The following is a 24,105-nucleotide window of genomic DNA, read 5'->3' as shown; positions in this document are numbered from 1 at the left end:
AACTGTACTCTCCCCAGAAATGCAAAATGAACAACCAGTATGAGGATCCCTGTTCACGAGTGGCATAAAGCAACCACACAAACTGATCACCTAAGTCGATTGTATTTCCTCTCATGCAAATCAGAGATGGTCATTCAAACATCACTCACAACCTAGGAAAAGACAAGCTAACCAAGCTCTTCAGTGTCATCTATGTCAGTAAAGTGAAGCAGCAGCAGACATAAAGCAACCACACAACCTGACTTGACCTGATCACCTAAGCTGATTGCATTTCCTCTCATGTAAATCGGAGATGATCATTCAAACATCACTCACAACCTAGGAAAAGAAAAGCTAACCAAGCTCTTCAGCATCATCTATGTCACGAAAGTGAAGCACCAGCAGACATCTTAACAGTAGCAGACAGAAGAAAAAATTAATATTGACATTTAAGTGAGAGAGAGGTGACTGAAGGGGAATGGCAACTAGCCCTGCTGACCGATGGCAACTGGGACTTCCCCAACCTCTAGTACTTGGAAGGCGGGGAAGAAAGACCAGTAGATTCTGTCCTTGACCTCTTCTTGGAAGCGTGTTTGTTTGCACTATCAGTTTTCTTGGATGATGACAGACATGACACTTGGGATGGGCCTTAGTCTTCCTTGATCTACACATGGTGAAAGATTTGGGCCTTCTAAAAATTGCCTCCAGCTGCCTGTCAGAGGGGGGGGGGTGCACTGTCTTTAATCCAGCAATCCATTCCCTTCCTCAGGATATCGTCTGCTTTAGGCCCTTCCTCTGATGAAGGAGCTGCAGGAGGGACTTTCGAAGTTGGTGGGGGGGGGAGGCCTAAGAGGAGATGGTAACACAGGCAGGTAGGTTGAAGGGCTTAGCATTGGTTCTCTTAACGAACTGCCATTCCTCCAACACCTTTCCTCATATAGAGACCACTGGAGAAAACCCATCGAACTCACTCACATGTGGCTTCTCTCATACACTCGTCCCCAACACGATATACACACTGAGGATCTAGTGGCTGCTATGCAGGACATACATTTACTGCAGGGCTTGCCCTTTCCCATACAATGACAGAATTTAGTGTTATATCCTCCACTGTAGCCATAGTAAAGACACATAAGCGAGCAAGGAACAAAGCATGTAGGGGTCATACGCTAGGTCACATAAAGGTTGCCCATTTGGCTGGGTCATGCACAAAAATAAGCACAGGAAGTAAGAGAGAGAGAGAGAGAGAGAGAGAGAGAGAGAGATTGGTTGTCATTCAGTTTTCCCAGGCAGCGCTGGGTTGGTCAGCTAATAGTTATAAAATAAATTTTTAAGTAGTTTGTATTTTTCCTAACATACAAACCTGAGGTCTTTACATTGCAAGTTTGAGGCACTGTTAGAAAATGGCAAGGTTACTGATATAACCAGTGATAATTATGGCCTACAGAGTGGTAGCTGACACTGCTGAATTATCTTTAAGTCAAGTCAGAATTACAACAGATTGCATATTAGGTTGTCAAAGTGTCTGCACTATGTTTACATCCTTAATTAAACCGAAATATAACAATAGGAATGTGTTTTCATTTGCACGTGATTTAGATAACCAATCCTTCGCTTCATATACCAGCGTTAGCATGAAAAATACTTTTCCTTCAAACTCCTTACACATAACTCACCAAGTCAGTACTAAGCATTAACTGCATACAAATGTACTTCACTCACCTGGCTAAATACTGATTATTAATATTCACCCCAAAAACCATGTCCTCACTTTGAAGACGTCATGCATTTTGCAGTGGGAAAAAAAAAAAAAAAAAAAAAAAAAAGTTACAAGCTCATGAAGGACTTTCTAAAAAGAGAAAAAGAATATTAGAAGACATACGTCAATACAGTAACTCCAACTGTGCAAGGTAAGCACATACTAGCTATTTGAGGACCACAGCAAGAGAGATCATATGAAAGGCTAATATTACAAAAAATTAGTTTATTCTGATCACAAATACCAATTACTATCACTATAGACTGAAAAATTACTTTCCACTAATTACAATAAAAGAATTAATTAAAACTATTGCAGAAATTTTCATCATCTTTATTTTATATAAGCACAATAATGTCAATCCAATACTAAGATTGACACATATTCATCTATACAATATTTACAACAGTTTCATCACACTCATATGACTGTCCACGAACAGAAATGCGCACCAACTATTCTGAAAATTTTCAAATAAGATTAAAATTGACCCAAACATATAAATCTCTCACTATGAACTCTCCTGATCTACTGCTAACACAATTATTAACTTCATTTGATGCGACCTCTTTCGTGTTACAGCACCTGGTTACAAATTATTCAGACCTCACCATAGTACATTTTCCTTGAAAAAATAGTTGGTGATTATGTTTCTAAATGACTAACCATCATTAAGACGACTAAACACATATTTATCTACAGAATATTCCAAGGTTCTGAGGTTGTACGGAGATCACTTAGTGACACCATTCTTAAAATTGCCACCTCAATAAATACAGTTGTAACAACCATAATACCATCTTAACTTTTCAATTTCTTCACACTGTTTGGATACACTTGTAACTACAAGGCCTAAGAGCCAAATGAAATGTTGGTCCTGCTACAGACATCAAAAAGTTCTTCATTTTGCAGTAACAAAGGTATCAAAAAGGATGTGAAGAAATAAAGTTGAGAGGGCATTTTGAGAGGGCATTTTGATATAGTATATATATATATATATATATATATATATATATATATATATATATATATATATATATATATATATATATATATACTCCTGAATCTCTCTCTCTCTCAAAGATGGTAGAGCAATTTAACATCAGATAATTTATAGTTCTGGCACACTTCACTAAATGACTTGTCTGGAAAAATTTGATATAAGAGGAATAAAGAATGCAAACCTAAATCTTAAACGACATTTGGTATGCACTGTTAATGACTTATATATCTTGATATTTAACAATAATTCAAAAGCCATTTCCTGTCCCTCAATCACGTGTAGAAACTCCTTTATATTCGAAACCATCCCCAAAAAACTTATATTAACAACCAGCATCACACTTTACCATTTAGTACCGAGAGAGCTTCTTATCATTTGTAAGAAAGTTCAAGATTTGTACCAACTGCATCATGTAATAATGCATATAAAAGAAAATGAAGTGAACTGACTTCTTTTCACATTGCGTAAGTGCCCCCAACTCAATAATAAAATACTTTTGTCATAGTGTAAACTGCTGCAACTTTAAATTACATCTCACATGTACCAGATCCTGTGAACAAGTGTTACAACAAGCGAACTCCCTCTTCAGAGAACAATAAATAACCATAATTAACAATTCACTGAAATGTACAAGATCTGTACAAAATTAATAATTTATCCAATACTTAGTTGACCATTATACCAAATATACAAAAATATACTCAAAGAGTTCATGCTCTTGAGTAATAGTCTTGAGCCCTTAACACTGCAAGTCTAGACATGAGAATATAAAATGTGTGGGTGCAGGGCTCTTTAAATGATCCTTTCAAAACATCCACCAAACATATTCAACAGAGAGGGTTATGCAATTCATATAAAAGAGCACTGCACTGGTTTAAACTGTAACAAATCTAGCCAGCACTTCAAACACAATTCACATACTGTAACTGTATTTAACAGGTACATCATGTTTTAATATAAAATGAGGCATTGCATATGAGCTACCATGCGGTACACCAACAAAACATCTATAACTCTTGAGGGAACAAGAGAGCAGTTTTTGGTTCATGATGATTGCCATCACAGTATACTGAAGGGACTTTTTTTCAAGTGGAGTGAAGGGGCATGAACCTCACTAGGAAGCAAGCCAAATTTTAGCACTCATCATGAACTACGAATAGCAAAGATGATTACTTATATCACAAAATCATCGGGGAAATATGAGCTGTGTGCTGGTCATGGCCTCTGGAAACAAGGAGTGGTAGCTCATAACTGGCACGTAAGCTGCTGTAATCATCCGACCTGAAAGAAACAGTTATCAAATTTACACCACCACCATTGGTATTCCTTATTTCACTTTTGAATATGAAGCTTTGAGCAAGGCAATATTAAGACTGGCTCAAAGTACAGTAAATTATTACATTTTGGACACCCATACAAATTTTATACTTTTATTTTCAGCTGTTACAACATTGAAATATCCATGACTGCACAAACCCTTTCTGATATAATAAATTTTTATATCTTGCTAACTGGCAAATGAAAGTACCATTTCAGCTGTGTTTTGTGAACCACTACAGCCTGTTCTTACATCTTGACATACTACATATTTGAGTTACTGTACAAGTATTGCTCTCTTCTTCAACTTTGCTAAACTAGTCCTATCTTTACAATTTTTTTATAATTCTGTACACCTACCACTTTCCATCAGACAATTACAATGTACATAAGAGAGTAATTCAAATAAATCATGAATGAATACATGCCTGGACTTACAAGCAGGTAGTGATTTAAAAGCCTTTTTGAGGGGTTAAATCATCCCACCACATATATTTATATCTTGCCATTTTTTTAACAAAAAACAAAACAAACAGTATTAAAGAAAAGCAGGGGCTAAGAGGAACCAAAATATGAATGGGCAAAGACGTCAGATCTCTGCTGAGATTCTGCAAAAAATTAACTGCATATACAGAAATTAAGTTTCCTTTCCTTTACTGACCAATATTATTATGAAGGTTACTCTAACAAAATTGTATACATATGGCATACAAAATTCTAAGTTTCAATTTTGTTTTGATAATTCTTCATTTTTGCACAGCACTTATCCACATGAACACAAAGTTTTGGTCTCTGTGCAAAAAATTGTGGTTGAAAATCCCTGATCTGCTGTAAATAATTGTGGTAACTGAAATGTACTTTTTGTTTTATTAAACTTTTTCCTGCACTTATTCTACTAACTTCCAAAGCATCTACACACTTCCTAATTGAGATTGCTACTTGGATAAAATATCACCTAACTCTAATACTGCACAATCAAGCATCTACACACTTCCTAAATGAGATTGCTACTTGGATAAAATATCACCTAACTCTAATACTACACAATCAACTCTGAAACTAAGTACAACAGCGTATTATATGAAAGAACTTACCTGAAAACCATCGTCCATGAAGGGAACTAACAGATGCTGCTGCAGTGGCTATAGTGGGACACTTGACATAAACATTTCCCTGTGCAGACTGCCTGTCTACAAATATGTGCAGAACACCTCCATGCTTGCTGCACTCCTCTAAGACATCATCTCTGATCTCTTCTGCCCAATTGGGATTACTCTCTCTGAAATATCAACCAGTTTTGATATAGATTATATTGCATAAAGTACTGCACTTAACTATAAATATCAACACAAGCTAATACCAAAAAAGTTAGTTTTTAAGACACAGGAATTAAGCTTAAAAACATTTTTCATACAAACCATCAATCATATCAGTCCTTCATTGGCAGTCTTGAATAACCTTTAATATATGCCTTCTGAAGTCTACAGAGTAACTAAGAGCAACTGCTTGTACCTCTGACCAATTGGTTGTAGCAACTACCCATCACATAGATTATACCTGACACAAACAGATGGGTTTATATGAAAACTATGTTGACATTATAGCAAATGTTCATAAACCTATCAATTATATGAAGGAACAAATTGTATTCTGGGTGGGAGGTTAAGCAAAGAGATTCCCATTGTTTGCAGAGGCCAATGGATTGGAGACTAAACAGGATATGAATCAAGTGTGTAAAGAACACTGGTAGGTACCTATAGTCACCGGACACCCACAGAGTGAGATACAGTAGTCAACTCTTGTTATCTAAAAGCTAAATCTACAACTGCATATGTGAAATATATATAAACATATATAGTAATTTTCATTTTCTGCACCCAACTTCGGGATATGCACAATGAAGCTATACATAAACCCAAAGTTTAAAAGGTGAAAATAACCTGAGTAACAAGAGGGTGACAATCCAGGAGAAGGCAGCAGCAGTTAGCTTACTAGATTTGCCATTTTTAATGTCTTTTTGAGCATTTTTGAATTGTCTCATAAAATTATCATAATTTTCATTCGTTAATTTTTTTTTTTTTTTTTTTAAATCATGGCCCTATCATTTTGATGGTATACATACTGAGGGCACAACAGAAACTCACAGCTATCATTCTTCTCTGTACTTTCTCATTACCCTAGCTGTAACCCAGAACAGTTGTCTATAAATTAGGTACATAATTCACTGCTTTGGTCAAAAGAGACTTGCCGGATTGTAGGGAACATAACTGTTTGTCCTTACTCACTTGGTTTGAGAATCAAATGCTTTTGTCTGGTGTAAGTTAAGTATACTTTAGTTTTACCAGAACAATGAGCTGATTAACAGCTCTCCTAGGGCTGGCCTGAAGGATTAGACTTATTTTATGTGGCTAAGAACCAATTGGTTACTTAGCAACGGGACCTACAGCTTATTGTGGAATCCGAACCACATTATAGCAAGAAATAAATTCCTCTTACTCTTCATCAGCTGGCCGGGGAATTGAACTCCAGCCCATCAAGTGACAGTCCGCAGCTCTACCGACTCACCCAACGAAGAGCTAGTTGGGTGCATTACCAAAGAAACCACAAAGCAAGAAAGAATGACAATGACTCAGCACTTGAAGCCAATTAAGAAGCACAGCATTTAGTGACATTTTATATAAAACTATTCACTGCAATTTAAAACAACCTGAGCCCTCCTGCCTTTTAGTGTAAAACTGTAAACAAACTGAGCCATCCTGCCTTTTAGTGTAACAATGTCCAAACTGACATTCGACAGTGGTGGCAGGTCATAAACATGGTCAACAGGGACATCTAAAGCAGGTTGCCCGACAGCTCTGCAGTTAATAACACCTACTGGCCCAACTACAGCTTTAAAAATATCAAGTTCCCACATGGCCAGTTGAGGACCTATGAGAAGGCAGTTTCATTTTGCAGAGCTAAACTTGCCTTAGGTACGTCACCTGTATGATCAATGAACATCAAATAGTCCATAGTTGAGTTGAAGCACATCCTCTTGACCAGTGTTGAGGACAACAGTGTGGAAGGTTGGAGACAGCTCATGTCTTCCCAAGTATCATAAGCTCTAAGCAAATCCCCAACAACAAAAATCATTAATCTTGATCCCCTTGTACAACCTCATGATGAGGAGCAACACTGGGGGATAACAGTAAGGGAAAGTCAGTGGATAACCAAATCAAAGATAACCAAAGACCATGGCTTTTCTGAAGAAATGAACTAGACACCACCTTCTCCTTGAGCAGTGCACAGCCATGGGGGTATAGAGTTAAAAGTTGCTCTACCTCAGTTATATCCACGAAAAAAGATTAAATGGTCACTATCAGCAACATTCTTTACTAAAAGCTCAGTGCTAAGTCTTTCCAAGTTGTCATCTTCATAGTAATACTCTTTTATTAGCACCCACAGTATGAGAGAAACCAATAATATTTTTCTTATGCATTGAATAGTCCGTCATGGTCACTGCGCCAGTTACGGCAGTGACATCGCAACTTAAAAGTAGAACAATTAAGCATCTTGGATGATCACAGATAAGGCAGTCCAGGTCTTGGTGCCTGCTGGCATTTGGGCAGCTATTCCTCTTGGCTGAAGGTGCTATTTCTGATGAAGCTAACTCTGGAGAGACCCTTTGATCTTTTTGGATCTCATACAGTGACTAGCTGTGAACCTATGCCTATACTTTAACAGAAAAAAGCACATGCTGGGTGAGGGATGTCCTCAGACCTAGGAACAGGTGTATGAGCTGGGAAAGTTGATTGATGAGCAGGGTCCAAGTGGTCAAGTTCAATGGTGGGGAGAAAAGACCACCAGTCCAGTCACAAATAAAAGGAAAGTGTGGAGTGGTCATGGCAAGTGAAGAATTGGCATATCTGTTGATGACTACAATGTAAACCTAGAAGTAAAGGACTCAGATGCAGATTAAGTTGACAAGTCTGCTGCAAGCCCCTTGACTGTCTGGACCTGTAGGTCCTCCTCTTGGCAAAACAAAATCCACTGGTCAAGCAGCCACTAACCATACTGCTAACAGGTAGGAGCGGACAACCACATGACAGTGGCAAATGCTGCAAAGCAGTTGACATTAGGGTATCACAAACCCTATCTGGAAGGCCTTAGCACATGATATGCAACTGAATAAAAGTAATACAAAACTGGGAAAACCAGTAAGCAAAGACTAGAGTAGATTTCCCGATACCAGATTTTAACATATCTGCAAAGTATATGTGATATATTGTTGTGGTTCCCAGTGGAATGTCTTATTAAGGCAACTGTATCACTATTGTCATCTGCTGAATAATAGTAATAATAATTACAAAAAAGTCTGGGAGCATCTGAGACCACAAAAGGGCAAATGTATAATTGATGGGCTGTGATGAAATCAATTTTGGTCATACAATCTCAAAGCCTAATGACATCCAAACTGCATAGAAAATGTGATTCTTTTAGAGAATAAAAAACAAAACTTCCAAGAACAGAAAATTAAGTCACACGGGAACCACATTAAAAAGAACTTACGTGGAAGGATCAAACATGTTGGACAGAAGGAAACACTGAGTGGCAATTGGTGGTGCAGGGGTCTGCTGTGGTTGGGCAGGCATATGAAGGGCATTGGCAGCAGCAGCTGGAAGCTGTAACCCTGTGCCCTCTGCTAGTTTAGCCATCAACTGCAAACGCCCTGTAGCACCTACAAAATGAAATGATAATACAATACTAATCACTTTGTTGGGTCACCACATAGCATAAAGTAGAATTAACATATAATAATAATAATTCTATAGAACACAATTTTATCATTCTAAAGTAACCAGGCTCTTACAAATGCTAAAGTTGTGTCATAATAATTCCCTTCAAAAACACAAGCAATGATGGTTCAGTGTAAGTACATGTAACTAATTAAGCCCCTCAAAACCCATCAACTTGAGATTCATTCATTTTTATGTATAAAGACTGTAGTAAACGTGCCTAGTGTTGGCATGCACCTATATCTTCACATGATACTACAAATACTGTACTTTACATGTATGTCAACTAAATTAAGTAGGCACTCTGTTTCGAAGGTTCTAATATTCGCAAAAATAGTTGATCACTTCCATACAAACAAATATAGTACTGTGAACCTACCAAGATCAATGCCAGCTCTCTCCATCTCATCTGAATCTAAGAGTGAAGTCCCCTGCTGAGTTTCTGATCTTTCTGTCACATGGTTGACTTTCATTGGTCGACCTGCTAACTCAAACCCATTGAGTTGTTCTAAAGCCTTCTTGGCATCATCTGAATTATGGAACTGAAAATAAAAACATTACAAAGAATGGAAATGCTACTATCGCAGCAATATTCTAACTTATAATTCATCTTCCCCACCTTACCTATATTTGTTTTGTAAATAACTTTTTTTTTTTATAACCAACAGACACTGGATGAAAAGACTTCAAGTTTGCACCTACTGTAATAAAGCCATATCCTTTGGATCTGCCCGTTTCAGAGTCCATGATTAATTGAATGTGGTCAATTTTTCCAAAAGGTTCAAATATTCCCCTAAGCATATCTTCTGTTATATTGAAGTGCAAAGATCCAACATAAAGTCTCATTGGGCCTGATGCTGCCTTCTGGTCTTGCACAGCTGCAATGCTAGCAGCACGATTCTTCTCAGCTTGAGTGGGTTGACATACAATGGGAACACCAAGGATCTTTTGACCAGATAACCCCAAAGCCTGTATGACAAAAGTAATAATTATTAAATGAACACCAATAGCACATATGAAACAAAAGTAAAGAACTGAAAATAACATGACTACTATATGAAAGTATCAAAGAATACTGTGTTTAATGTCTCAACTATCTAGAACTGATTACAAAAATATAATTTTATTCAACAGACTTCTGGTGAGATAACTAATACCTACCAAGGGAACTGATTCCACATCAACAAACTCAACATAAGCGATGCCTTTGGATCTTCTGGTTTTGGCATCTGTGATTATGCGTACATCATTGACTTTTCCAACAACTGAAAAGAAATCCTCAAGGTCTCGCGACCGAATGCGTGATGACAACTGCATGCAAAACACAGTTCGTGCATCCCTTTCCTCAACAGACAACTCCCTGAAATCAGAAAACAAAATGCTTTTGAGTAAATGAACCCAGTCCACAAGACCTACAAACATAAATTGGAATAGACCTCAAAAGAAAAGACACTTTGTGACACTCAAGTTACCCCTTGCACTATGCACTGGAGGCGGTACATGATTTTTCCAATGACCATTCAACCTTAGGCTTCATTTATTCTTTTTCTTTTTATCCATTATCTTTGGTCTCTTTAAACTGCGTGTTCAACTTTTCGTCTTTATCTTCCACTAATTTTCACCTCATTTCTAAAAATGATTCGCTAATAAACATAGTACTTCAACACCTACTGCTATGCTCACAGCTTTGAAACACACTTAGAACAATCAAATCATGAATAATAAATGCAAAACATCAATCATGTGATAATGTTTGCAGCAGTTGAATATTCTTGTAAAGTCACACATACCAACGCTAATACTACTTTCACTACTAGTTAACCCCAATATTTTTTTTTGCAATCAGCACCATAAAGTCACTCCCCACTGACAACAAACTTGCTGGCTACCTGCATCTTAACAGTTCCACCTCCAAGTAACATTCCAGTTATTACAGTATACCTTGGTTTCTAACAAAATAACAAGGAAGAATCAATATCACCTATTGTTATTAAGCAGCTTGTATGCATTGTTAACAGGGATCTACTCACTACTAAGCAGCAAATTAGATAACTTTTATAATCTTGTTTTGCCTGCAAAAGGGCTGTCTTGTCATACACCCACACTGCTCTCATGCACTGTCAATCATCATCATACAAGGATTTCTCAGATTTTCCTCCGAGGGGATTATAAACCTAAAATGAGATATGCCCACTCTCTTCTAAACTACTCACTGCTTAGGAGTTTTACTTCTGCTTCGTGAACGCCTATGATCTCTACTGCGACTATGGCGGCGGTCTCTGCTTCGGCTCCTACGGCGTCTGTCCCTGCTGCGGCTCCTACTCCTGCGACGTTCCTTACTGCGACTTCTGCTTCGACGTCTGTCTCTGCTTCTTGATTTTCTCTTCTTTTCCCTTGATCGAGACCTACGCCTACGATCCCGTGACCTTGACCGAGAACGTTTCTTCCTGTCTCTTTCATGTGACTTACTACGTGTCCTTCGCTTACGGTCTCTGTCACGAGATTTGCTGCGAGATCGTCGCTTACGGTCTTTCTCTCGTTCACGTTCCTTGTCCTTATTCTTCTCTCTGTCTTTATCTCTTTCCCGATCCCTGTCTTTCCCACGATCTCTGTCTCGATCTCTATCCTTGTCCTTTCCACGGTCTTTTTCCCGGTCACGTTCTCGATCTTCTTTCCTAAAAACAAAAAAGCAAAAAAGACCATTGAAACACTTTCATGAACATATAAACAATCTAAACTTTTAAAAACCCTACATCCCAAAGTAATTACTGTATCGTATTACAGTATGCAATTTCCACCTCATTCCTAACAACACTCAAATGTTGTTCATTTACCAAACCAATTCTAATAGGCTTTGTGTACCACTCAAGACTTATAGCATACATTTATAAAAGTACATACTTGGCTGTAAACTTTCTCTTTTCAACTGTTTCTATTCTATTAAATTTACACTAGGTAATACTATAACATCCTTTATAGCACATGAATATTATTAAGCATTTATGACTTCTGTCGTTATCATTCTATCTTTATCCTATTGAAAGTAAGTATAAAAGTTCAATGTAGAATTATTAACTAAAACCATAACTACAATATCTACTTCAAATGCTATCCAATAAATTTAACAGAAAACTTCTTAAAAACCTACCTATCTCTGGAAGAAGTATGTCCATTTTCTCTGGGCTTCGAGTCTGCTAAGGAGCTGGCCGCGTCCTAAGGGGAGCACAAGAGACGGTGTAACGGCCGCACCAGCCACAGGATGGTGGTGGGAGAAGGGGCAAGGGTAGGGGGGAAAAAAAAGAGAACAGAACAGCCACGCATTAGTTTACTACTGTAGTACGTTTTAACTTTTTAGTTCTCCCACCGAGCAACAATGCATAAATTAAAAGATATGGTAAAAGCTAAAGCAACAACTACTTGACAGAGCACCACCTACCGCTTGTGTCCACAAGGAGCACACAGAAGCCACAGAGGTCAACATATCAAGAAGTTGATTAAATTAACTTTTCCATATCAAGTGACCTGATACAAGTCTACCCGGCCATTCTACCGGGGGGTCAAAAGGTATTCAAACGTACACAAACCTCATTCACACACACCTTTCTCTCATCTTCATGTATCAATCATTGGGAAATAAAGGTATATTTGTGGTCACTATTAACACCCTGGAGGAACACACTGACCAGGTGTGGCCCTCTTTAACATACTTGGTGCTGCAGATTTTTAAAAGTCTGCACACCAATATAAACAAAATGCCGAAGCCTCCTCCCGCTAGTACCTGATGTGTCTCTCTAGCCGAAGGGTCCAACCAAGGCACGGCCGCCTGCAAAACGCAAACTTTAGACTGGAGCCTCTGAGACGCAATTATGTGAAGGGGTTATATTTCAACAATATACGACACATGCACCAGTCACAGCACATAAGTTGTTAATATGGTAAAAATAAAATAATTTCTATAAATGATTCAGATTGACCACATCACAACTTGATTACATTTTGTTTTTGCGTCAAGCTAATGATGATGATGATGATGATGATGCTATGATATTTTTATACCTGTTTCACCAATTGTCCTTCATGACACAAAAACAACTAATAGTGTGGTCAATGTTAGAAGGGTGACGAGAGTGGAGAGTTACGAGCGTGATCCCTCGGAGACTTGCGAGAGCTTGTCGTCGCCAGCATCTGAGTGGAGATACCAAGTTGTCAGTACCAGGTCGTTCAGGTCCAAAGCAGCAGCATACCACACCACCATCAAATGTTTGTTCCATAACACTAAATTTCGCTGCTTGCTTATTACTCATTTACTCTTATGTGATATAGAGGTTGTTTTGCCATTTTTCAAGAACTACATGTTCTCTGCAACCATTTTTGTATTTCTTCAGTTGATTCAACAAAACTTCATTAAAACACAACTTTTAAATAGTAATTATATACTATAGAGAAAATTATCAAAAGCTTTAGAAAAACTCCTCCTTCAAATTTATTTGTTACAGACACCAAATAAACTGCCCTCTTAAAACTAATTATTATACAACTCAAGCATTTAACAAGAGGAAGCAACCCTCAAACCCAAGTCCTATAAGTGGGTATGAAAATATTTAGTCAAAACTAAAACCAAGTACTTATTTATAACTAATGACACACCTTCAACCAGACTGGTATTTTTAATCTGACTCTATACATTATCCAACTTTAATTTAATGTCTGCAATGTAAGTATCAAGAACATACCTGCAGGATACCAACATCATTTCTTTGGTAAGAACCTCCTCATTTTCCTTCTTTTAGAAATATAGAATGCGCTATTTCCCAGAGGCTAAATATTTGCATCATTCCAATTTAGAAACAATGATGTACTATAATGTAATAGGATCAAATCCTTGCTTCAAGTACATCATTACATCACTGACCCCTGAAGACTAATAGCAAGATTCTCCAATGGAAAACAGAAAACTAGTATTTTTGGGTAGTTGTAAAACTTACTTGCAAGCCTTGTTACATTTAATGCTATCCATTACATGCATGAAGGTGGAAAAAACTGAAGGACTGAATAAATGCAGGCAAAGCACACATTTCACTCTGTACAAATCAAGGAAGGTAAATTAACCCTTACAGGATAGGCTAAATATATATTAAGCACACCCCCAGACCAGACAAACTTTAAGGTTGGCCAGTTTAAGAAATATGCACACGGCATAAGAGAAAATCTTAAAAATTCTTCTGTACTTTCCATGGGACGCTGAAGGTGAATTTACAACCCTGTGCGGGGCCTCCTTTCCAAACCACTCGTAAAATTATGCTAATTTGACCAAGGTATACATGTTTTTTCTAATAATCTATTTTATTTTGTAAAATTATAATTAAAGCTCACACAATATCATAACAGATAAGATCTAAAATCAGTAACAAATTGAGTATATTTATTGTAAAATATTTACGAGCTTTACTAAGATAGGGGGATGCAGTACCTTTTTGTGAGGTACTAGACATTTTTTTCTAATATTTCCTTGAACTTTACTTTGCAAAATTACAATTATAGCCGAAATACTATCATAAAAGATAAGAACTACAACCAACAGGAATGCGCGGGTATATTTATGAGCAAAAAAATAAAAAATGTCCTGGGGCTAGGGAGAGGCAGTACATCCCTCCGTGAAATCTCAAGGCACACTGATCCACCTCTCTCTCCTGTACAGAGCTACTACAGTTGCCATAAGTCATTTATGGCACAATGAAGTGATATGAACACTTCTCCCGGTAAATTCATCCAAACTATATGGCATGCATTATTAATACTCATAAGAGTTAGCTCCGCGTTCGCTTAAAACCTGTTACAGTTCCTCATATGATCATGCCCGTCCAGTAAGGGTTAACCAAAAATGCAAATGCTTCTGTAATTAAGACTATGTTGAAGGGATAGGCTGATTAATGCATAAAAAAACTAGGCCTACACAATAATACTCTGTAATTGGGGAAAAAAATCACATTTGGTCAATAAGGCTACACCGCCAGGAAACATTTAAGTATGGTCTCGTCAGGAACAACAACAACAAAAATTAGCTACAGTGCAATGGATAGCATCAAAACACAAGACATAAAAAAATAAACTGTGATCATCAGATTTCTGCAGCATTCCTTTTGTACTTCTTCCAAGTAAAGGATTATTTCTAGGCAGAAAACCAACTCTCTAAATCATTATCCTGATTTCAGACAACTTGACAATTGTATCAGCTGTGTGATTAAATGCTGTTACTCATGAAGACATTCAACTGGCAATTGTAGCCTCACATCACTCTTACTTACAAACTATCATCATCATCAATCCCTTGGAGCAAAATATAAACTCCTATTTGTTTCAATATCCCATGGGATATTTATAAATTACATACTGTATAGAAAAATGTCAATACAATTTACTTAAAAACTGAAATACAAAATAATATACTGTTGTAAAAGACAATTTTGTAAGTGTTAAGAAATTAAATCACTCAAAAGTATGATTTTAACAGCATTGAACCTCACAACATCCATTAATCCCAACTGTGACCTAATCTATCTCAATTGCATGTGGAAAGAAATTATTAGGATAATACAGTGATTATCAAAAAGCCTCTACATGCTACTTTCTTAACACCAAGATTGAATATGTGTACTGTATATATATACTGCAATGTCATGTACATATGTACTGTATGTCAATCTAAGTATATATGTAAGATGTAAAAGGGTGTTTGTATTAACTGTAATGTACAAAATTTTCTCATACTACTGTACTGTATACTATTAACACCACAAGTGTGGTACCACTGATAATGGCATTGCCTTCAAGAATGTTTACCAACACACCTTAAAACATTTACTAATTCTGGAAAGATAGGACTGTGGTACTTTAAAATTATATAAAATCTGGTCTAGTTGAAGTTCAGTTAGTATTACTTGTGCAAATAATGCTTTTAAAGAAAAATCCAACAATTGTATGGAAGCTTTTGAGAGAGAGAGAGAGAGAGAGAGAGAGAGAGAGAGAGAGAGAGAGAGAGAGAGAGAGAGAGAGAGAGAGAGAGAGAGAGAGAGAGAGAGAGAGGGGGGACAATGGAGCACATGTTAATGCTATATATCTATTCCTTTACATAGCAGTTTCACTGTTCAGCTTTTAGCCAAAAACTAGACTGTCCATGTTTCAAAAAACCTCTTACCATAAAAAAAAGTTTACTGCAGTGACTATGGCACACTGATGTTATAAAGAAATCTTCTACAGAACATTTCCAACAAAGAATTTTCATATGAGGTCACATGCCTCAGATATCTGAACTGATGAATGAATTCCACCCACTGACGTTTAAGGTTTGCTGGTAAACAATTAACTTATCCAAGATTAAACTAGAGTATGGCATGATGAAACTAGAGTATGACTTACAAAAGGTATAAAATTAAGATTTTGGGCCCACTGGAAAAAATCTCCAGTGGCACACTGACCACAGCCAAGCCACCAGTGCAGTCAGACACAAAAACAATAGAAATTGTTTGAGCCTTGCAAATCAGCTAACCCAAAGGTTTACTTGATATAACTGGATTTCTGGCAGAGGCAGTTCACCTTCGATAACTCCTTTTTCCTTCTGAACGACACCAATTTTAGGGGTTCAACACTAACCTCCTTGCCTCTGTTTATCCCCTCCAGCAGAACCTTTGATGGAGAGCCTAACTTGGCTGTGGTTGATGTAGCCACTGGGGATTTCCTCCAGCATAAGACTTACAAGTGTAGAGTAACTTAGGACTACCAGTACCTGGCGGTGGTGGGAGCACAGTTTTTCGAGCTCACGACCGTTTTATCATGGAGGGTGGGAGACAGTGACTGAATAGGTTATCTAAAACAACAGAGAACGGGGAGAGAAGATCAGCTAAGCACAAGCAGCAGATTCACACTCATACCTTCTTGCAACGTGGTAGATCAATTATAAATTACTTATACAATAATATACAACTGAACTGTTGCCTGAACTTTTATACTTCACACTTGAATAGACTAAATATTAAAAACACAAGCCCAAGTTGGTGAAACAATTTGAAATCTGTACATGATAGCTATATTGTTACTGTTAATGTTTAATATGGCAAATTCAACAAATGACAAGAACAATCTATACAAAATTGTACCTTTGAAAGAAAAAAAAATTAATACTGTATTCCACAACTAAAATCTACTAATAATTACTTAGCTACAGCCTCCTTTATTTTCACTTCTCATTAAGTAGTCCACTCAAGTTACTGGGTCAATGTAAATTTCTCAGCAGAATATAGGCTAACAGAGAATATGTAAAATTATCCTTATTCACTTGTACTCAAATCTACAAAGCTGCAAGATCACTTAAATAAATATCCACACAAAATTATACCATCATAAATATTCAATCAAACAACCCACAACTCAGTCTTGCTGCTCTCATCAGTACAGTACTAAATTTTTAACAGGCATACTAGATAACCAGACATCATCTGTGCACACACAAACACACGAACACATTGTAAGTCGTATATCTTAATGAAAAAATATAGGCACGGCAATAAATTGTATAGTCTAAGATCCAATAAGTAGACTGTATCAACAAGTTCTGCAATAAAGAAATAAACATCAGACATTTGGTCCTGAACTTACAATACAGGTTAAAGCCAGACAACCCTTTCTCAGCCATGAACAACTTCAAAGTCGACAGAGTAAAGGACAAGATCTTTGGCAATGAAACCTTTATCAATGACTAACTTGGATGGATAATGATTCCATGCTAAGAAAGAAAATGGATGAGAATGGATTGCTTGTAATTGCTTAAAATATCCGGCAATATACTATAAATAACTATTTTAAGTTTTCGAATTTTCATTATCAATAAAACACATCTTTTTACTGACTTATATAATAAATCACTTTCTATGCAAGTTTAAATCCTTATAAAATTACTAAAGAAATGAAATCTCTTCATACAAGGACATTATAAAGACTAATGAAACCTAAAATGAATTCCCGTGTGATACATTTCTAAGACAAGATCAAAATAAGAATGTGAAAGTAACTAAAGATAACGAAAATAACTAAAGATAACCAAGTTAAAACTGAATTGCAACAGATTTACTACAACAGAAATTGCTGCAGGTGTAGCAAGATCAACTTAGTGGAAAATGCAAGACTAAATAAAGATAACGAAAGAAATACGAAGCAGAAGAATGCTGCCAGTGATATATACAACTAAATTTTTTAGCTATATTTTAAAAAAGAAGTACAGTTATAGATTCCAGTAAAAAAAAAAAAACTACATAAACTCCCAACCATAAGCCATACTGCTAAAGCCAAAGAAACAAAACTTCATTCAAAATCAAGAAAGGATAGACTACAATTAAGAAAATAAATGCATAAGCAGATATTCATATAATGAAATCGGCTCCTGTATACAAAAGGTAATGAGGACTACCTAGGATGACCATGATGTACAGTACTGTAATAACACCAATGATGTCTACTTGTACATTGAACTACTACACACTGTGTAAAAAAAAAAAAAACCCTCACAATCCTCACCCATCATAGTTAAGGCACCTACCTCTTCCTTTTTGAAGGGAGCTTCTAACATTGCATCAACATCCAGTTCAAAATCTCCCATGTCAGATTCTGAAATGCAGAGAATGGTCTAATAAACACAGTGGTAGTTGAATGACAACAGTAATTTAAATATTTTATAAAACTAAAACATGTCCATTAATAATTACTTCACTGAATCAACCCGGAAGCAATTTGATGTGGATTAACATCTAAGTGCAGAAGCTACTAACAAACTTCATAATTCTGGGATTATTTTTTTGAAACAATATGGTAACAACAACATTCAGCTGAGTCCACTTGAAAAATTCCATGTGCATGCACACACCAATGCATGCACAGACACACACACACACACAAATACACACTCTCTCTCTCTCCAGCAGAATGACTTTGTTGCCACTGATTAAGAGACACTCTACCGGAAATTGATCTTAACCAACGTCCATCACTCAGCCCTTTCTGGGTTTCCTGTTCCTAACTGGAGACATGAAAGTAGCTAGGTTCAAATGCCCTTAGAATCTGTGCTCCACTAAGTGATGAGGATTTCCTGCTGTGGGACCTCTGTACACTCACTAGCTAACTGTCATGACACTGATGACCTAGGCTAATGCATCTGAAAAAGCCTTTCACAAACAAAAATTGAACACCTCAGCTTTTTAGATATGTAAAATCTAAATTCTGCCATTATTCATATGACACAAACCACATTTTGTTCATAGATGCATGTCACTTCAAAGATCAGATTCTCAAACCACTTGATTTCTGCAAACGACATATTGTCAAAGGGTCACAGAAGCTAGATAAAACTGACCACTGAATATCTTTTTGGACATTATTTAAAAAACAATGACCAATCCTTATCATCTGGGATTGGCAGGAACCTAATGAAACTGCATGTCTAGGTTTAGCCCAAAGATTAGATTATATACAGACTACACACTGCAAGATCTTTTGGAAACAGCTCAAATATGTACCACTGCACGGCCTGTCAAATAAAAATCTGATGATTAGTAACTATAATTCGAATGATTAATTGTTGTAACCTATTATTTATAAATTCTAGAACGTCAAAAACGAAGAGTTTCATATACAATAAATGCGCTTCCATACATGAAACAAGGTACATGTGTCGGCTCTAAGAGAATATTATTTTCCAAATGTTGCCACACTGATAATCCTATAGCCAAGGGATAAATTGTTATCATCATCATGGATGGAAAGAGCAGATGTATAAACACGTGACAGTGGTGAAAGGAAATGGCCTTAAGTATGTTAATAGTCTTATATGGGTTAAAATATATGGAATAAGACACAGAAACTGTTAAAAAGAATATGCAAACATAACCCTCCCAGCACTCAAAAGACAGCGTGCCGGGGGAGTAGTTGCCATGTTGTGTTTTTTACTTTTTGCCGACAGTCTGGGTAGTGTAAATTTTTGCTGACCCCACTCTTAGCTGACAACTGGGGACACCAAAGCTGCTTCCCATAGAAAATGGTTATTGGGTTAATAGAAACTGATAACTATGTATTTACTTGGTAAGTTCCTTATATAAAAACCTACATTAGTGAGTGGACAGATGGAATGAAATGAGACTATTGTGCTGCATTATATACACCATTTTCCATGAATGTCTTTTACTGTAACATAATACTATATGAAGATAAAAAGCCCCATATATATTTTTTAAAAATGTTAAGAAATGATATCTCTCTGCAGAGCTCTTCTATGGACTTATCATAGTGTTAACTGGGCCATAAATGATTAGCTGACCATGTTTATTGGTTATTAAGCACAATCGTGTAGTATGCAACAATTCAAAGGTTAAAAAAAAAAAAAAAAAAAAAAAAAAGTGAGTAAAAGGGAGGTTGCAATCAGACAAATAGCCTATCACTGTGATTTTAGGCCCAGGCTGAGTAATGAAATGTAAAGGAACCCAAAGATCCTTTCAACAATTATGAAAGCCATGCACGAGACATCAAAGGTCTCGAGCAAATGCCCCCCCCGACAAAGATGGATTTGCCTACAACAAAGAGAATTTCTGATTTGGCGGCAACACTATCTTGGTAGGCTAAATCCGGTCCGAACTCCAATTCCACTTGAGCGATAGTACTTGACTAAACATGGCAAAACATCGATTCATCTATACTGTTTTGCCATGTTTAGTACTTGCCTCTGAGGGGTTAAATGTATTTTGCCATTTAGTACTAGCCCCTAAAGAATCAAATGTCCCTAAGTGCAGTTTGCAAAATTGAAAGAAAAAAAATCCTCTTATATATTTTATTTTTTATTGATACATATTAGTTTGCAAAAATTATGCATACAGGCTATAATATTTTTTTTCATTTTCAAAACAGGCTATGATAATAAATCAAGTAGGGATGTTCAGACCAGAAACGAATACTGTCCACCCATAAGCTCGAGAAAACTGGCTGGATTATATACAATTATCTCAGGAGTACAGGCTACAGCCTACAATTATCCTACAGATCATTGGCTAGCCTATACAAAATTTATCTCAGGAGTACAGGCTACAGCCTACAATTATCCTACAGATCATTGGCTAGCCTATACAAAATTTCCTAAGGACCAACGGACTATCCTATGGATTAGGACAGTGGTTTTCAACCTTTTTCACTCCATTCCCCCCCTTTTATGAATTCTCAACATTTGTGTGGTTCCCCTTCATTTTTCTCCCAAATCCCACCCTGCCAAAAAAGGCAAAAAAAAAAAAATAAATAAATAAATAAAAATAAATAAATAAAATGTTGATGAAGAGAACACCCTTGCTTTATTACGAAGTTTACAGTCATGATTATCTTATATTTGATAGACTTCTGTGATATGCTTAACTTACATCACAAGACTACAAAAGACTAGCGGACAGTAGCAATTTTGCATTTGGTTGGGAAAAAAGTTCACTTAACCTCTGCAAGTTTTATCACGCATCAGTGGGAAGGCTGATATTGTTTCTTTTCTGTCAGCTGACGAATCCGAGGTTGTGTCACTGACAATGCACCTACACTGCACAAACAATTACAATTTCGAACACATACATACATATACACACATTCGTAACAACATCATGTAACAAAATTTGTTCAACTTAATTAAAAAAGAAAATTTTCGTTGCCTGGACAATGATACATGTTTTTTTTTTTTATTCAGTATTCTAACATTATTTAGAAATGTATAATTTGCAACAGCCCACCATGGCCCAACTAAATTCTTGCCATGGCCCCCAGGTTGAGAACCACTGGATTAGGATACAGGGTAGGCTATACAAATGTTTTGCGGATTAGCCTATTTACAATTCTACGGACTACGTACAAATTTCCTGCGACAGTGGCCATTCAAGCAAAATTGGGGCTACGACGTGACCCAGGAGAGCAATTTTAGGCTACAAGCAGGGCGGGGGGTGGATACGAAAAAAAGTTTGGGCTAAGAATCTGCGTTCACGATGAATACTTACCGTAGAATTCTCACAGATACAATACACATATTGGGTACTTCAAGACATGACATTAACAAGGGCGAAATATTAGAACCAACTGGGCAATCAATAGAAAATGTTTTCATTTAGAAAAGGCCAAACTGACACGACAGCAACTTGGCGATGCGTCACAAATGTGTTCAAGTTCAACGGTCTCCATTTGCATTCTGCCACCGCCCCCTGAGGTATAACCCACTACAACACTCTTGTTGATGTCAACACAAACTATACAACAACATAAAAGCGACCAACTCACTCATTATTGAAGTATGTGTGGAATAATCCGAGTATGGAAATAACCCTCAGGTGCAGTTACGTCGGCCATTAACTTATTGATAGTTGTAGAATTCTACTGCATAGATAAGGGACTATTAAGGGTAGAGGTTCTCAGTTACGACTCGACGTTACAAGGACATGTCTTGTGTTAACATCAATGTTTATTTTATCACATAACATATTTTGTCAAATAAAAAAGTATTTCAAAAACTAATTAGTCACTAGAAGTCGTTTACATTCGAATATTTAGTTATCAGCAGTCAAACAATTTTAGCTTTGCTTAGAAACCCTCAGACAAGTTATAGAAATTATTCCATTCAGTTGCAAGAACATAGCATGTTAGTTAACCATCACCTATAATCTGAGGTCAAGTGTTATATGGAAATTGTTTTTTTATTAAAACTATTACAAGTTCATTTACCAGTAAACTTTAGGTCCTGAATTAGATTCACTAATAGAGTTGTCTCCTGAAAAAAAAACATTGCAAAACATGTTACATACTAAATCCGATCGTTAATATTCATCTGGATAATTATACTGAACTGTTTCTGGAGAGGGAATGTGAAGTTTAAGATTATGAAGAGAAACATCACTATACTAAAACTGGTGTGCCTATCATAATTGTGTTTGGTGGTAAAAAACGGGGCTCACACAACTGTGCGCACGGAGTACACTAACAAATGAGGTATAGTTTGCGACTGGTATACGCAAGGCCTAGAGAGTATACTCTCTAGACCTTGGACATACAAATAAGGAGTCTTATTTTACTTTCACTCACCTACGTTGTACGAATATTCTCTGAAGGTCCCAGATCCTGTTTCATATATATATATATATATATATATATATATATATATATATATATATATATATATATATATATATAATTATATATATATATATATATATATATATATATATATATATATATATATATATATATATATATATATATATATATCGCTCCTATGCCAGAAGAATGTCGTATAACTCAAAAATTATTTTTCAGGAGGAGCAATTTAATAAAGTTTAAAACTCTGTACTTTATCCACTGATAAAAAGATAATTCTTTTACCTGATATTTTTATATAAAACAACTCTTCCTTTAAGGAACAGTAAATGTTCTAAGGTTTAACAAATTATTGTATTATTACTACATTGGTTTTTTGTAGTCTTTCCGATTTGTGACATTGTTCTCAGTAATCTGTAGGTGTTTAGATGAAGCATGTCAAAATGTGATAGTATTACAACAACAAAAAAACAAAATACAAATGGAACTTATTCATTTTCATGTTATGACACTAATAGAACAGAACAAGAAATTAATATACTGAAACATAATTTCAAATATTGAATTTTTAAACATAAAAACATTTATAATCACCTCCCTGATTTTAACTCAAGAGAAGTTACGAAACTTAAAAAACCAGGAGAAAGAAATCTTTTAAAATATTAGAACCTTTTTAGCGAAAAAAAGAAAGAAAAGTAAACTTATGTTCTTCTATAGCAAAAAGTTGTCTCACACAATGCAATTAAACTTTTAAAAATCTTCTAAAACCTTTTAGATTTTTAACCAGTTAAATCAATTTATATAGTTCTAAATGCAAAAGTTATTTTATACAATATAGCTGTCATTGACAACTTAAAGGTTCATATAAAACACATGATAGGGGTTTGGAATGAGGTTCTTCTCACATAGATCAACTAGGTCGTTTTTCTTTTGACTTGCTATTCCTGGCTTTTCATTAAAAATAGGTACCAGTTTTATGTTTCCCTAACAATTCCATCTTTGATTACTCTTGTTTCCTGGTAATCTTCAGAATATGAATACTTATAGAAAACTGAAGTTGGTGAGTCCTTAACAACCTTCAGCACTTTGACTTGAGCAAGTTTGAGCCCTTTCATGTTCATAGGACC

The 24,105-nt window shown here is 36.2% G+C and overlaps 1 protein-coding gene across 2 annotated transcripts; it reads right to left on the bottom strand.

The window, feature by feature from the left end:
• Nucleotides 1-2,055: 2,055 nt before the first annotated feature.
• Nucleotides 2,056-22,279, bottom strand: Caper (RNA-binding protein 39-like protein Caper). 2 transcript variants are annotated; one of them, XM_067130579.1, is made up of 10 exons: nucleotides 22,169-22,279; nucleotides 18,423-18,490; nucleotides 11,982-12,046; nucleotides 11,047-11,508; nucleotides 9,995-10,193; nucleotides 9,536-9,802; nucleotides 9,213-9,375; nucleotides 8,607-8,775; nucleotides 5,153-5,337; nucleotides 2,056-4,022 (listed from the first exon to the last, which is right to left on the bottom strand). In XM_067130579.1, the coding sequence occupies exons 1-10, from the start codon at nucleotides 22,170-22,172 to the stop codon at nucleotides 3,928-3,930; spliced, it is 1,677 nt and encodes a 558-aa protein (XP_066986680.1). In that variant the 5' UTR covers nucleotides 22,173-22,279; the 3' UTR covers nucleotides 2,056-3,927. The 2 variants fall into 2 exon arrangements, with proteins under 2 accessions (XP_066986680.1, XP_066986689.1); XM_067130588.1 differs by lacking the exon at nucleotides 22,169-22,279 and adding an exon at nucleotides 21,892-22,065.
• Nucleotides 22,280-24,105: the final 1,826 nt, after the last annotated feature.

The sequence above is a fragment of the Macrobrachium rosenbergii genome, chromosome 3 (assembly GCF_040412425.1).
Source record: "Macrobrachium rosenbergii isolate ZJJX-2024 chromosome 3, ASM4041242v1, whole genome shotgun sequence".
Taxonomy (NCBI): Eukaryota; Metazoa; Arthropoda; class Malacostraca; order Decapoda; family Palaemonidae; genus Macrobrachium; species Macrobrachium rosenbergii.
The sequence above is the reverse complement of the archived record's forward strand: the minus strand, read 5'-3'. Positions and strand labels throughout refer to the sequence as shown.